General features: G+C 50.9%; 3 protein-coding genes across 3 annotated transcripts; 1 reads left to right on the top strand and 2 right to left on the bottom strand.

Moving 5' to 3' along the window:
* Positions 1-871: 871 nt before the first annotated feature.
* bgt1 (1,3-beta-glucanosyltransferase Bgt1) lies at positions 872-1948 on the bottom strand (the record flags this gene model as incomplete). The annotated part of the gene is made up of 3 exons (XM_057171714.1): positions 872-1268; positions 1326-1619; positions 1689-1948. The coding sequence occupies 3 exons, from the start codon at positions 1946-1948 to the stop codon at positions 872-874; spliced, it is 951 nt and encodes a 316-aa protein (XP_057035617.1).
* Positions 1949-3936: 1988 nt separating this feature from the next.
* Positions 3937-5576, bottom strand: N7457_000645 (putative RNA export mediator Gle1; the record flags this gene model as incomplete). The annotated part of the gene is made up of 2 exons (XM_057171713.1): positions 3937-4704; positions 4770-5576. 2 exons carry the CDS (start codon positions 5574-5576, stop codon positions 3937-3939), a joined length of 1575 nt encoding a protein of 524 aa, XP_057035616.1.
* A 2556-nt stretch (positions 5577-8132) lies between these two features.
* ssdA (mRNA-binding translational repressor SSD1) lies at positions 8133-12496 on the top strand (the record flags this gene model as incomplete). Its single annotated transcript, XM_057171712.1, has 5 exons — positions 8133-8229; positions 8306-10908; positions 10972-11331; positions 11385-12385; positions 12457-12496. The coding sequence occupies 5 exons, from the start codon at positions 8133-8135 to the stop codon at positions 12494-12496; spliced, it is 4101 nt and encodes a 1366-aa protein (XP_057035615.1).
* Between the last annotated feature and the right edge of the window lie 133 nt (positions 12497-12629).

Below are 12629 nucleotides of genomic sequence, written 5' to 3'. Positions count from 1 at the left end.
GTACAGGTTGTCTCTCTTTTCTCTTTCTAGGCGCACTAGCTGTGTGACTGGAGAAGGCAAAAAAGAGAGAGATCAAAAGCACGTTGCTCAAGTCTGAACCATATCGCAGTCAGGATGGGGAACTAAGGGGAAAAAAGGTCTTAGGACGTCACGGGTATTGGATCGTCGTACGGAGTACTGGGTACTTGCTAGGCTGTGATTAGTGCGAGCTAATGCGGTGTACAGTGTACCATAGACCCATGCGATTATTATTTGCTTAGCGCGACCCGAGGCCGTTAGTTTTTTGTTGGCTTGTTGGTTAGCTTCTTTGTTGTCCACGCTAATTTTCGAAGTCTACTGCGTACGGAGTACTCTGTTCATACTACTATGTTGTATTCTGTACTGCGTACTCCGTACTCCGTACAAATCACAGCACAACGCATATCCGATCTGAATCCGACACCTCTGCCTCTCTGTGCAGGTACCAAAGTCAGATCGATACATATATATCCTAATTATGTCCGGGCACCTCCCCTTGCTGGGGATCGGAGTAAACAAAATTCGAAGTTCGGGGCAAATTCAGGGGTAGAAGCCTTTTTTTCCATGGATTTGCCAGTGGATTCGACCGTACCATCCCCCGGACAGGGTATGACTAATGGGCAATTGACCATCTACGGAGCCTTTACAGATACGGAGTACATATATTGATATTTCTTTTACCACAATTAATCCATATTTCCATTGGAGTCGCATAGAATAATCCCCCAAGATAAATGAGTACAGTCTGAAAAAATAATAATAGAAACAAAAAATAACAGAACGGAAACCACTAGTCCCGTCAAAGATTCAGAGCGGGGACAATCGGATCAAACAAAGCTCACAAAGTCACAGTCTATTTGGGGCAGGTGGTGTCGAACTTGATCTTGCGGTCCGCGTCGAAGAGACCCCAGTGCTGCTCATCCTTCATCTCGCCGTTATCACCCATGGTATCGGGCTTCCAGGCCTCGTCGAAGGCCTCGAAGTAGAACAGATCAACACCCCAGTCGAGCATGCCGCAGATACCAGTCTTCCAGAACTTCTCAGCATTCTTGGTACCGGCCTTGGCATCCTCGTAGTCAGAACCGCCATCGGTGGGCCAGCCAGTCTCGCCGGTAACAATGTTGATCTTGTTCGCGTTATCACCAGCAATCTTCTGGATGTGCTCCATGGCGCCGACCATGTCGTCGAAGTAAGTCTTGTAGGCCTTGTCGGCGGCAGTACCCTGCCAGTAGGCGAAGGCGTTGGCCAGGCTGGAAAAAAGGTCAGCATTTAGTGCTAACATGTGCCTTCCGGTCATCTTCACTTACACATAAGTCACAATGGGCTCCTGGGTGAAGAGCGCATCACCAGTACCATCAGCTAGCTTGTTCCAGCTCTCAGCGGTACCGACAAGAACACCCTCGGGAACATTCTTCATCACGTGGCTGATGTAGGTGTGGAGCTGGGGTCCGGTCAGGTCACCACGGTAGAGGGTTTCGGAGCCAACGGTAATGGCGTGAATGACGTCTTCATAGCCGGGGATGGCCTTCTGGATCGCGGCCCAATCGCCCTTGAAGGAAGGCTCCTCCAACAGATTGTTCTTATCGGTGGGCTTGCCAACCCTATGAGGGAGAAAAATATACTATGTCAAAAGGGGTTCCACATGGGGACGAGGGGAATTGAAGACTTACCACATGCCCAGGACGACCTTGAAGCCCTTGTTCTTGGCAGCAGGCAGGATGTTTTGAGGGGTCTTACAATCGGTGCCGGAGTAGGTACGGACGAGAGTGGACAGGCCCTTCAGAGCATCGAAGTCGGCTTCATAGTCGCTGGTAGACTTGCAGGAACCGTCGGGGTTCTTGTTACCGAGCGAGAAACCCAGAGTACCCTTAGCGGAGACCAGGGCCGGGGCGGCGGCCAGCAGGAGGGAAATGAGAGCGGTGGCACGCATTGTAAGGTCGATAAAGAGAGAGATATCAACCGAAGAGAGTGTATAGAGGGGGGGAAAACAAAAACTAAAAGCGAGGATGAAAAGAGCGTGATGGGTTTTAAAGAAAAGGAACGTACGTCAGAAAACCCAAGAAGAAAGACCCGGAGGTTGAGCTGCCGGAGATTGGGGGGAAATGGCAAGGGTTTCGGCCCTGACAGGGTCTTGGACTCTGAAGTGGAGGAGCCCCAGTCCCTGAGTTTAGGGGTTTGCTAACTACCAATTAGGATGGGCCATTCTATTCTTGGACCCGTGGATGAAACACACTCCTTTAAAGGTCTGGACTTTCTGTACGTATTGGGCATGGCTTTGTTCTATAGTCAATTATTACTTTCGTCGGACTTATATGATCTGTACGGAGTACGGAGTAAGACCCGGTGTGACTTAGTTTAATTTGTGACACGGCACTTGATTGTTTTTGCTTTCTTCTCATCTGAAGACTCTAATCTCCCTACGGAGTAGATCCTACTTCCTTCCGAGTTCCTTTGGCAATCTGGACGTTAATGCCAAGGACAAAGAGCCGTCTACCCGTTGACCTTGCCGCAGCTCGGAGTCGTGATGTCACTTGCATCCATTCACAAAGCCTAGGTGTTCAATCTGGATTGATCCCTGGAAATGATCCCCATGTGGAGAGCGTCGGGGCAATCGATCGGATGGCAAAGGCATTGTGTTCGATGGTCCACACCGCCCACGCATTCGCCGATCTGAGGCGATCGCCTCGGAGAAAAGAACCACAGAGCACTCTGGTTGGAACTGGATTTCCTGTGGCTCATTGGAATCTGGCTGGTTTGGGTTTCATTGACCGGTCTTCCTATGTATTTGACGCCTCTATACCTAGGTACGGAGTACATAATGCGGAGGCCCGGCTTGTGCATCGTTGCCTGATCTTGTCCCTTGCGGCCGAAGTACTCGAGATAGATCATAAGGTTCGAGAGTTTCACAGCAATTACTGTGTAATCATTGTTACTTTGCATACACCGTATACTATCGACCCTATGTGGTACGAAGTATTGAATCTTGGTCGATAATTGACGTCAAATCCCCCATATTACTCAGCTCTTCTCCTGGCCCGGGACCCCGGGTTTGCCGTCTATGATGTAGAACTATGCATGTACAACCTTGAAAGGTACCCTTACCAAACCTCACTACGAAACGGGCAAATATTTATCTTCTCAATGCAATACTCTGTACTCCGTACGGAGTATACGATTGCCAAAGAGACTTGGCTGGTCCAGGTCCCTATATCGTACAATACAAAGCACTTCCGTTGCCTGAAATCAAGAATAATCTATCTTGCCTTGAAGATTTATGATAGAGCGATGTGGCCAGCCTTAACCCTTCATAGAGCCTTATGACCTAGACATTTCTGATAGATATTGCACTGTCCCAGTTAGCCACACGCGAAAACAGAATTCAATACATAATATGGAGGCGAGACACAGCACAACATCGATATAGTGGGTGGAACTAAGGGCGTGATGGTTGGTAGTCTTCATTTTAGGTGGCTGAGGCTTGAGGCAGGGTGAGAATTGTTGTACGGAGTACTCCGTACGTGAGGGTGGTTCTACAAACTGGCTATCATATCGGCAGATCTGGAAAGTGGACCAGCCATTGGGTGTGTCAGTTAGGGGCTAACCCGCCAGATGTCAGAATGCTCAGTGACCCCAGGAATGCTAGGGTGGCACGTGGCATGTGAAACATCTCGTTCAACCTGGACAGGTTATCCTGATATTTTACTGTGTATTTTACTGTGTTCTGCTGTTGAATCTGATTCTTCAGTCCTTGTTGCAGGCTCTATCATACAATGTGTTTCTGGCATGAGTAGTAGAGGGTATGTCGGACAATAAAAAATAAACGCCTGTTAGGATGTGCCTAACATCTCCTCCAGCTTGTTGCTGAGGCCTGTGTATCCTCCTAAAAATTGCAAAATCCCCAACGCCCGTCGGCCCAAATCACAGCGCAAAATTCTTTTCCTTAAGATAGATTTCCCGAAGGGTGCTCAGCTGGGTCACGGCCATAGTTTCCCGCCCAAGCTTACGGGGCAAGTCGACAATGGCATAATGCATAAGAGCGAGGCCATATTGTCCAAAGAAACCAACGATCCTCTCGCCCGATGACCGAAGCAATGCTGCGAGGAGCGCAACCTGCGTCTCCTGTAATTCTGCTGGTGGGATGGCAAGAATTTTGTGAAGCGAGGACCAGAACATGGTGTTGGGGAATGGGTTATGACGTGGCGATTTGGCAAAGTTGCGTAGAGTCATAGCAGCATATCCAGCACCGAGTGCAGTCATGCGGTCCATGTGTGCTTGTTCGGGGACCCATGAGCCAGTGTCTGCAGAACGCCACCAGCCTAGTACACGACGACCTCCCTCGGTCTTGTCATTGCCTGTGAAGCCCCATAGGGCTGGGCATACAACACGGTACTTGGCCCACATGATATCTGACATATGGACGCCCTTGTATGTGAATATATCGAAGGAGAAGATCTGAGCGGCAACGATGCCGATCGGCTCGGCGTGAGAGTGCTTGATGGACGCCTCAGCCAGAAGGGAGGACACCAAGCTCTTTGCAAAAATGTTTAATCCGTAAATCAGCATTGCCGGTACCTTGTTCTCGGACTTTGCTATCTCCTCAGACGGGAATGCGATAAACTTCCGGATATCAACAGTTGGCTCTGGGTATGCAAGAGCTTTTTCAAGTTCGGCTTTGAGCTGAATAATCTAATGTTCATTTCCATTGTCAGTGTCCAAACAACCACAACTGGGAAGCGGGATGAATTTCTCACCTGTTGTTTGTTCGCACCCGTTCCAGATCGAAGCTGACCAACGGATTTCTTAATGGATCGTCGCATATTTCCCATGGTCGTTTTGAGGGCAGGCTGGCCTTGGCTAGTGTCTTTCAACCACTTGCGCATTTCCTTTAATGTTTTATGTAACTCAACGTAACGCTGGTGCACGCGGATATCTTCAGCCGAAAGGTTTCTAGCACCGAATTGCTGCTGCTGTTGAGTTTGAGCTTTTTGGTCGGCCTCTTGCTGCGCCTTCTTCGCGTCCTCGTCCTGCCTGCGCTTCTGAGCTTCGGCCTGTTCGCGTTCCTTGCGAAGCTTTTCTTCAATTGCGGCCTTGCGGGCGGCTTCAACGGCGGCAGCCTTCTTGGCCTCCTCTTCTTGGGCCTTCTTCACGGCCTGTTCCTTTGCTTGGCGTACGGCCTCCGCACGCGCGGCTGCTTCTTGTTCCAGTCGTAATTTCTCTGCCTTCTCGCGTTCAATTCGTTCTTTTTCTTTGCGAGCTGCCTCTTCCTTCCGCATACGTTCTTCCTCCTCGGCGCGAAGGTGGTCCTTCAGGGTTGTCTCTGCCTCCTCGCGGACGCGGTCGTGGAAAGCGGCAGCCTCGTCGAGGGCGGCTGTGTGGACAGCTTCGCGTTCGCGGTCGATCCGGTCGAGATTTTCATAGAAGGACTTGCGCTCATATTCGTGTACCTTTCTCAGATCGGCATCAAAAAGCTTGACTTGCTCGAGGTCGCGAACAAGGTCGAGCAGAAGCTGCTTCGATGGGCTGTCCAAAGGCGGGACATGGTTCCTGTACCGCGTCATGGTTGATTTTAAAATCGGAGCAAAGCAAATGTTTGCTTCGAATTGTATGATGTGGGCTCAAGGTTGCGGCAAGTAGAGGGCGTGAGGGAAGGTGGCCGGTGTTGGGACGACTAGAATGTGGAAAGAGCGAAGAGAAAAATCATGTGAGTGTGAGAGGTCAATTAACTGAGACCATATCGATCACCAGAGGGGTTCAGAAGTGAGTTGGTTTGAGAACAATTCCCAGAGTCAAGTGAGCTTCGCGATTGATAAAGCTTGTGTATCAATCTGAACTCGGAAATGGTAGCACGGCACCGTGGGAGGTTGGACGACAGCACGAAAGTCCTTGTGGTAGAAAATAGGCGGTGAAATAGTAAATGCAGTGTCCAGCGAGTAGAGAATTTGACGTTAGCGCGTCAAAACTCGGAGAACGGAGGGTCCATGGATATCGAAGCTGTCGAAAGGTTGAGATTAGCATGTAGCCTCCGAGGGGCACAAACAAAAGCAAGCGCCTAGCTCCGTTGTGTAATCACCCAATAAGCGCTTCAATCGCTTAACATACCTTTTATCCTCAAAAACCTTTCACGGCCTTTAGATTCTTTATCTTAGATCCAAAGAAACTAAATGACCTACAGACATGTACAGACCTCCGAAGTTCAAAACGTCCCCCTCACCGCCTTCTCATCACCGCCTTGTTGTTTTGTAGTAAATCGGTCACGCTACAACGTCCACGGGTATGTTCGCAATATAACCTTGGTAAGCTTTGGCTTTTCAGGATGCCTTGGTATCAAGGCCCCAGAAAGTTGGAATATGGACCCGACAAAATCAATTGGAAATAATGGAGACCGTCCGTACTCAATATAGCTGGTAAATGTTCTACTGGCAGTACATCAGGTATATTTCGCTGCTAAGAAAGCCCTGGAGCCCCTAAGGATGAGTCAGCAAGACCCACGACCTTCCGGTTCCCTGGTGCACTCCCGTCTGGAAGCCTTGACATCGTTTACATCATGGTGAGCATCATTCATTTTGACATGGACAGGGTATATAGAAAGAGATTGTTCAAGGGAAATCGATTTCTTTAAAAAGAAGAGGATTTTCCCCAGTATCATTCCTACATTTGAGCTGCCTACCAAGCTTTTGTGCTTTTTCATGTTAATCCCAACCGACACCGTTAGCTTAATGGGTCCTAAAAACAGCCAGCTCACCACTAGTTGTTCTGTACATAGTAGGTTCTGTATTTTATGCTGAGAAGGATTGCTTCAGTCAGGCAGATCGGGTTCCCTGATACTCATTTGGGTTGCACTCTCCAATGATGACCCCCAAACGAGGGACTCGAATTAGTTTGACGGATGCATCAGGATGATGAAGTGGTAGCCATGGCGATCATCCACGGATCCTGATCGGACGGAGTATGGCGGATAACGGTCAGGGTATTTACATGATCCTCCCCAGGATTATTGCGCTTAACTTGGTAATAAAACACCGTTCGGTCATTTCCGAACCAACCCTGTTCTTTCTGTACGGATGGCCCTCTCCCCACACCTCTTTGTATCTCCAGCATCACCTTTCTTCTTCTCCTTTCCCCCTCCCTCTGTTCTTATCCCATCCCTCTCTTCTTCCCCCCCCACCATCGCTCCTTCGAGTCGAATCAGTCGATGATTTCATCGTCTATTCTATCCTTCCCTCCAATTTCAGTATTTACTGTCATTCTCTTCGGGGGTCTATTCTGATTCCCTGCTTTAGAACTTGGGAATCCCCTTGGACACAAGCTCGTTTCATCGGCTTGATTTTTCACTAAAAGTCTAACCCGGTCCTCTGTCAAGGTGCTTTAAGTTGAATTTCCCACTTTTGTCGGTTGCAGGTGTGCTTTCCAGCGCAACTCCATCCCCTCGGTCCTTCCAAGTCTTGTTCGAAGCTTCCTCCGTGTTGCTACGGCATTGCTCAATCCAAGTGTGCCTTGAACATACAATTGCCTCAATCTCTACCTTCGATCCTTCGGTTGCTGCTTTGTCACCGCTTGGATTTGTAACAAAAAAAAAACGACCATCCCACGTTGGACTCTGCAGACGTCATTTTGGAATGCTAGGGTTCGGAGGTCGTCACTAGCTCCATCTTGCAGGTAAGAAGACCGCCATCTCGCCCATGCATTATCTTTTGGAAGCTTTGCCCGGCTTCGATTGCCCTTACCACATTTTGAGTGGTTTGATCTGTGAGGTCATTGTCAAATCCACTTCTTTCCCCCCCCTGAAGTCAAAGCTTTTATTTTGTCCGCCCTTGCCTTCGGGGTTATACTTCTCATGCATTCTGAAATCGCCTTTCTCCCTTCCCCTTCATGCTCTTCCATACTTCCTCTGTCAGTTCTCACCTTTACTGATCCACTCTTTATCACTTTCTAGGATAAATCACATATTGAAACCCACAATCCGCACATACAAACTCCTTTTGGTCGGCTTGTGATCCATCTTGCTTGGCTCATTTGCCTTTTGGCGCAGTACCAGTCTCTCCTGTCGCCGGATCCATCCCGCCAACACACATATTACACTCTACAGTAATTGCCAGCTTTTGTCATTTGGGATCATGGATCAACAAAACCAATCCGGGCCTCAAGGTCCCGGTGGACGCAAGTTCCATATTGCTCATCGGAGAAGTCCGTCTGAGCTCACCCCGCTGATGAGTACGTGACTGCCCTCGTGACCGGCTGGTATAATACCCCAGTGCTATCATACGAGCTAACGTGGACTTGCTTTTAGTGGAACAATTGGCCATCCAACAACAAATTGAGTTGCTCCAGCAGCAACAGCAACAAATTGCTGCGACACACCAACAATACGTTAACATGGGGCTGTTGCAGCCCCAGCAACTGGGCCAGGTGCCCTCGTTTCAACCAGGTGCCTCCATGGGCGGTGTTTCCCCACAGCAAGTCAATGCATTCCAATTCCCGCAGGGCGGACAGCAGCAGCTTGGTTTATCGATGAATGCACCAAATCAACATTCGCATCGTCGCAACCAGTCTGCTCTTCCCGGTCTTCCTATGGGCCCACCTCCTGCCCCGTCTTCCGGTGCATCAGGATACGCCGATTATAACCAGAACAACCATAAGAATGAGAATAGCAACCATGGGCGTGGACGTGGAGGTCCTCCAGGCGGTGGTCACCAGCGCCGCCACTCGCTTGCTCTTCCTGAGGCCAAAAAGGCCGCTGAGCTAGCCCAGCAGAAGAGAACAGCTTCGGGATTCCAGTTCCCTGCTCCTGCCCCTGGTGCAGGCGGTTCTGATAACCAGTCCTCCTCAGATGATAAGCCCGCATCCAGTACTCCTCCCGCGCCTCAAGGACCCGCCTTCCAACGGGCCGGAAACATACGAGCTGGCGGTCATGGCCGCAGCCAATCGATGGCTATCGGTGGTAACCGGGCTTCCATCTCTGGTCGCGGCGCGGGTGGCTTCCAGTTCCCTCAGGCCAGTGAGTCATCAACGGGTCAACCCGATAACCAACGACGGGCCAGCCAGTCTGGTCATGCCCGGTCGTCCTCGCGAAATTTCGAGGGCAACTGGCGCCAGCCTAACAACCAAAACCAGGGTCAGGATCAGCAGAGGCCTGTCGGTCAGCAGCAGGGTGGATTCCAGCCTGGTCACCGCTCGCGGGGTTCTATGAACCAGTCTATGGGCTCCATCGGCCAGTTCCAATATGGCGGTCAGCCTCAAATTGGCCAGCCCCAGCTTATCCAACTTCCCCAGGGTCAAGTCATGATGGCACCCCAAATGTTCGGCAACCAGCAACTGAACCCACTCCAGCTGGCCCAGTTGCAAGCGCTTCAGCAGCAGAATGGTCAAGGCTTGGGCGGTCTACAGGCAAGCCAGCATGCTCCACCGCAGATTTCTGTTCAGCAGCAACAGCAACAGCAACAGCGAAAGACTCTCTTCACTCCTTACCTTCCTCAGGCAAATTTGCCTGCACTTCTTAGCAATGGACAGTTGGTCGCTGGTGTTTTGCGCGTCAACAAGAAAAATCGTTCTGATGCTTATGTTACTACTGACGATCTCGATGCCGACATCTTCATTTGCGGTAGCAAGGATCGTAATCGCGCCCTTGAGGGTGACTTTGTCGCAATTGAACTTCTTGATGTCGATGAGGTGTGGGGCCAAAAGAAAGAAAAGGAGGAGAAAAAGAAGCGCAAGGATATCACTGATGCCCGGTCTAACAGCAATGCTGGAAACGACAAGCTTGGTCGCTCCGATTCCACTGGCGATAGACAGGAAGTGGGTCCGGATGGAAGCATCCGCCGCCGTGGTAGCCTGCGCCAGCGTCCCACCCAAAAGAAGAATGACGACGTCGAGGTTGAAGGTCAGAGCCTCCTTCTATGTGAAGAAGATGAAATCAGCGACGAGCAAAAGCCTCTGTATGCCGGCCACGTTGTTGCAGTCATCGAGCGTGTTGCAGGCCAGATGTTCTCCGGAACCTTGGGTCTGTTGCGGCCCAGCAGTCAGGCTACAAAGGAGAAGCAGGAGGCCGAGCGGCAAGCCAGAGACGGCGCCCATGGTCGTTCCCACAATGATCGTCACCAGGACAAGCCGAAGATTGTTTGGTTCAAGCCCACTGACAAGCGTGTCCCCCTTATCGCTATCCCAACAGAGCAGGCACCTCGGGACTTCGTTGAGAAGCACCAGGACTACGCCAACCGAATCTTTGTTGCTTCTATCAAGAGGTGGCCTATCACCTCCCTGCACCCCTTTGGTACGCTCGTTGAGCAACTCGGAGAGATGGGTGACCTACGGGTTGAGACAGATGCCCTGCTGCGCGACAATAACTTCGGTTCCGATGACTTCTCGGATGCTGTGCTGAAGAGCATTGGCTGGGAGGACTGGGCTATCTCTAGCGAGGGTGACGCCTTGGCTTCGAGACGAGACTTCCGTGAAGAGACCATCTTTACGATTGACCCCGCCGACAGCAAGTCCCTCGAGGATGCGTTCCATGTCAAGACGCTTACTGATGGCAAGGTCGAAATTGGCGTTCACGTGGCCGACATTGCTCACTTCGTCAAGGCTAATTCTCTGGTGGACCGTGAGGCCAAAAAACGCGGCACCGCGGTCTATCTGGTCGACCGGATCATGAACATGTTGCCTACTCGTGTTTCCACTGAGCTTTGCTCCCTAATCCCCGGAGAGGATCGCCTCACAGTCAGTGTAGTCTTCAAGGCCAACTCTGCTACCGGTGTGGTGGATGAAGACGTCTGGATCGGCAAGGGTGTTATCAAGAGCGCCGCCCGTCTTGACTATGAACAGGTCAATGCACTTGTTCAAGGCAAGCCCGATGTCAATACTAGTGGCATTTCTGCAGACAGCCTCCGCTTGTTGCATGTAAGTTGCTACCGGGCCCACTGTTCGTATTTTCCTTTACATTCATGCTAACAGTAAACGCAGAACACTGTCGGAAAGTTCCGCGAAGCCCGTTTCGGTAACCGTGTGTCAAATGTCCCCGTTCAGCGTCTACTTCAGCAGCTCGATGATGAGAATGTGCCAGTCGAGTACAACATCTTCGATTCAACCCCAGCACATGAACTTGTTGAGGAGCTAAGCCACCAGGCGAACTACTTCGTTGCTCGTAAGCTTGTTAGTGCTATGCCCGAGAAAGCATTCTTGCGCCGTCAGTTCTCGCCGAACCCTCGTCGCCTTACACAGTTTGTTGAGCGGATGAACCGCCTTGGCTTCGAGATCGACTCGAGCAGCAGCGGCAGTCTTCAGAGCTCTCTTTGCAAGGTCCAGGATGTAGATATTCGCAAGGTAAGTACTTTTCCAGTTTCTTTGATGGTGTATTTATATTGACACTTGTGCAGGGTATGGAAACTCTTCTTGCCAAGGCCATGCAACGTGCAAAGTACTTTGTCAGTAGTGGCACTTCAGATGAAATGCGCCAGCACTACATGCTCAACGTGCCTGCCTACACCCACTTCACCAACCCTTCTCGACGCTACACCGATATCATTGTGCACCGACAACTTGAGGCCGTGCTCTCAGGGGGCACTGTGGAGTTCAATGATGATATCGAGTCACTGAGCAAGACTGCTGACCTTTGCAACAACAAGAAGGATTCGGCTCTCAATGCCCAGGAACAAAGTGTGCACATCGAGGCCTGCCGTAAAATGGACCGCAAGAGTCGCGAGATTGGTGGCGATCTCATCAGCGAGGGTATTGTACTCTGCGTTTACGAGTCTGCCTTTGACGTTCTTATCCCGGAATACGGCTTCGAAAAGCGTGTGCACTGCGATCAACTACCTCTCAAGAAGGCTGAGTACCGTAAGGACCGTCGTATCCTCGAGTTGTACTGGGAGAAGGGCGTTCCATCATCTGCATACATTCCGGAGGATGAACGTCCCAAGCCTGGGAACTCCCGCGCTGCCCAGGCCGCAGCTGCCGCTCGCGAGGCTGAAGCTGCCAGAGAGCGGGCCAGGGAGCGTGATGAAGCCATGCGCAAGCAAACTGAGACCGGCACAATGTCTGCCGACGATGTCGATGCCCTCTTCGACGATGATGAAGATGTGGACGATATCACTGAAATGGCAGCCGGTGTGTCGCTCAACTCCGCCGACCGTTCCACCCAGAGCATGCCACCGTCGCCTACACGCAACGGCCACCACCAGCAGGGGCCCCACCGTACTCGTTCGGATCCCAAGATTGCTTCCGGCACCGGGGATGCACCCGAGAACAAATTGACAAACAAGGAGAAGTACTTGAACTTGTTCAAGCTGCGCGAGGTGGATGGAGAGTTCATTCAGGATGTCACCGAGATGACCCGTGTTCCTATTATCCTGAAGACTGATCTGAGCAAGAGTCCCCCGTACGTATTCCAATTGAACTGGCTGTTCGCTAGTATCAGAACCCCCAACTAACTGCTAACTTCTTCTCCAGATGCCTCACTGTTCGGTCTGTGAACCCCTACGCCCTGTAGAGGTCTCAAACCTGATGCTTTTTCTTCCCTGGATTATATTCTTTCATGCCCACCCTGCAGATTCTTTGCTCATGCAAAATTTGCTGCGACTCAATGTGCACCTACGGACATAATCCCATCCCGACGCGGATCG

This window comes from Penicillium paradoxum (assembly GCF_028828445.1).
Source record: "Penicillium paradoxum strain IBT 22861 chromosome Unknown utg000002l_segment0_segment0, whole genome shotgun sequence".
NCBI lineage: Eukaryota > Fungi > Ascomycota > Eurotiomycetes > Eurotiales > Aspergillaceae > Penicillium > Penicillium paradoxum.
This window is presented reverse-complemented; position numbering and strand designations above follow the sequence as displayed.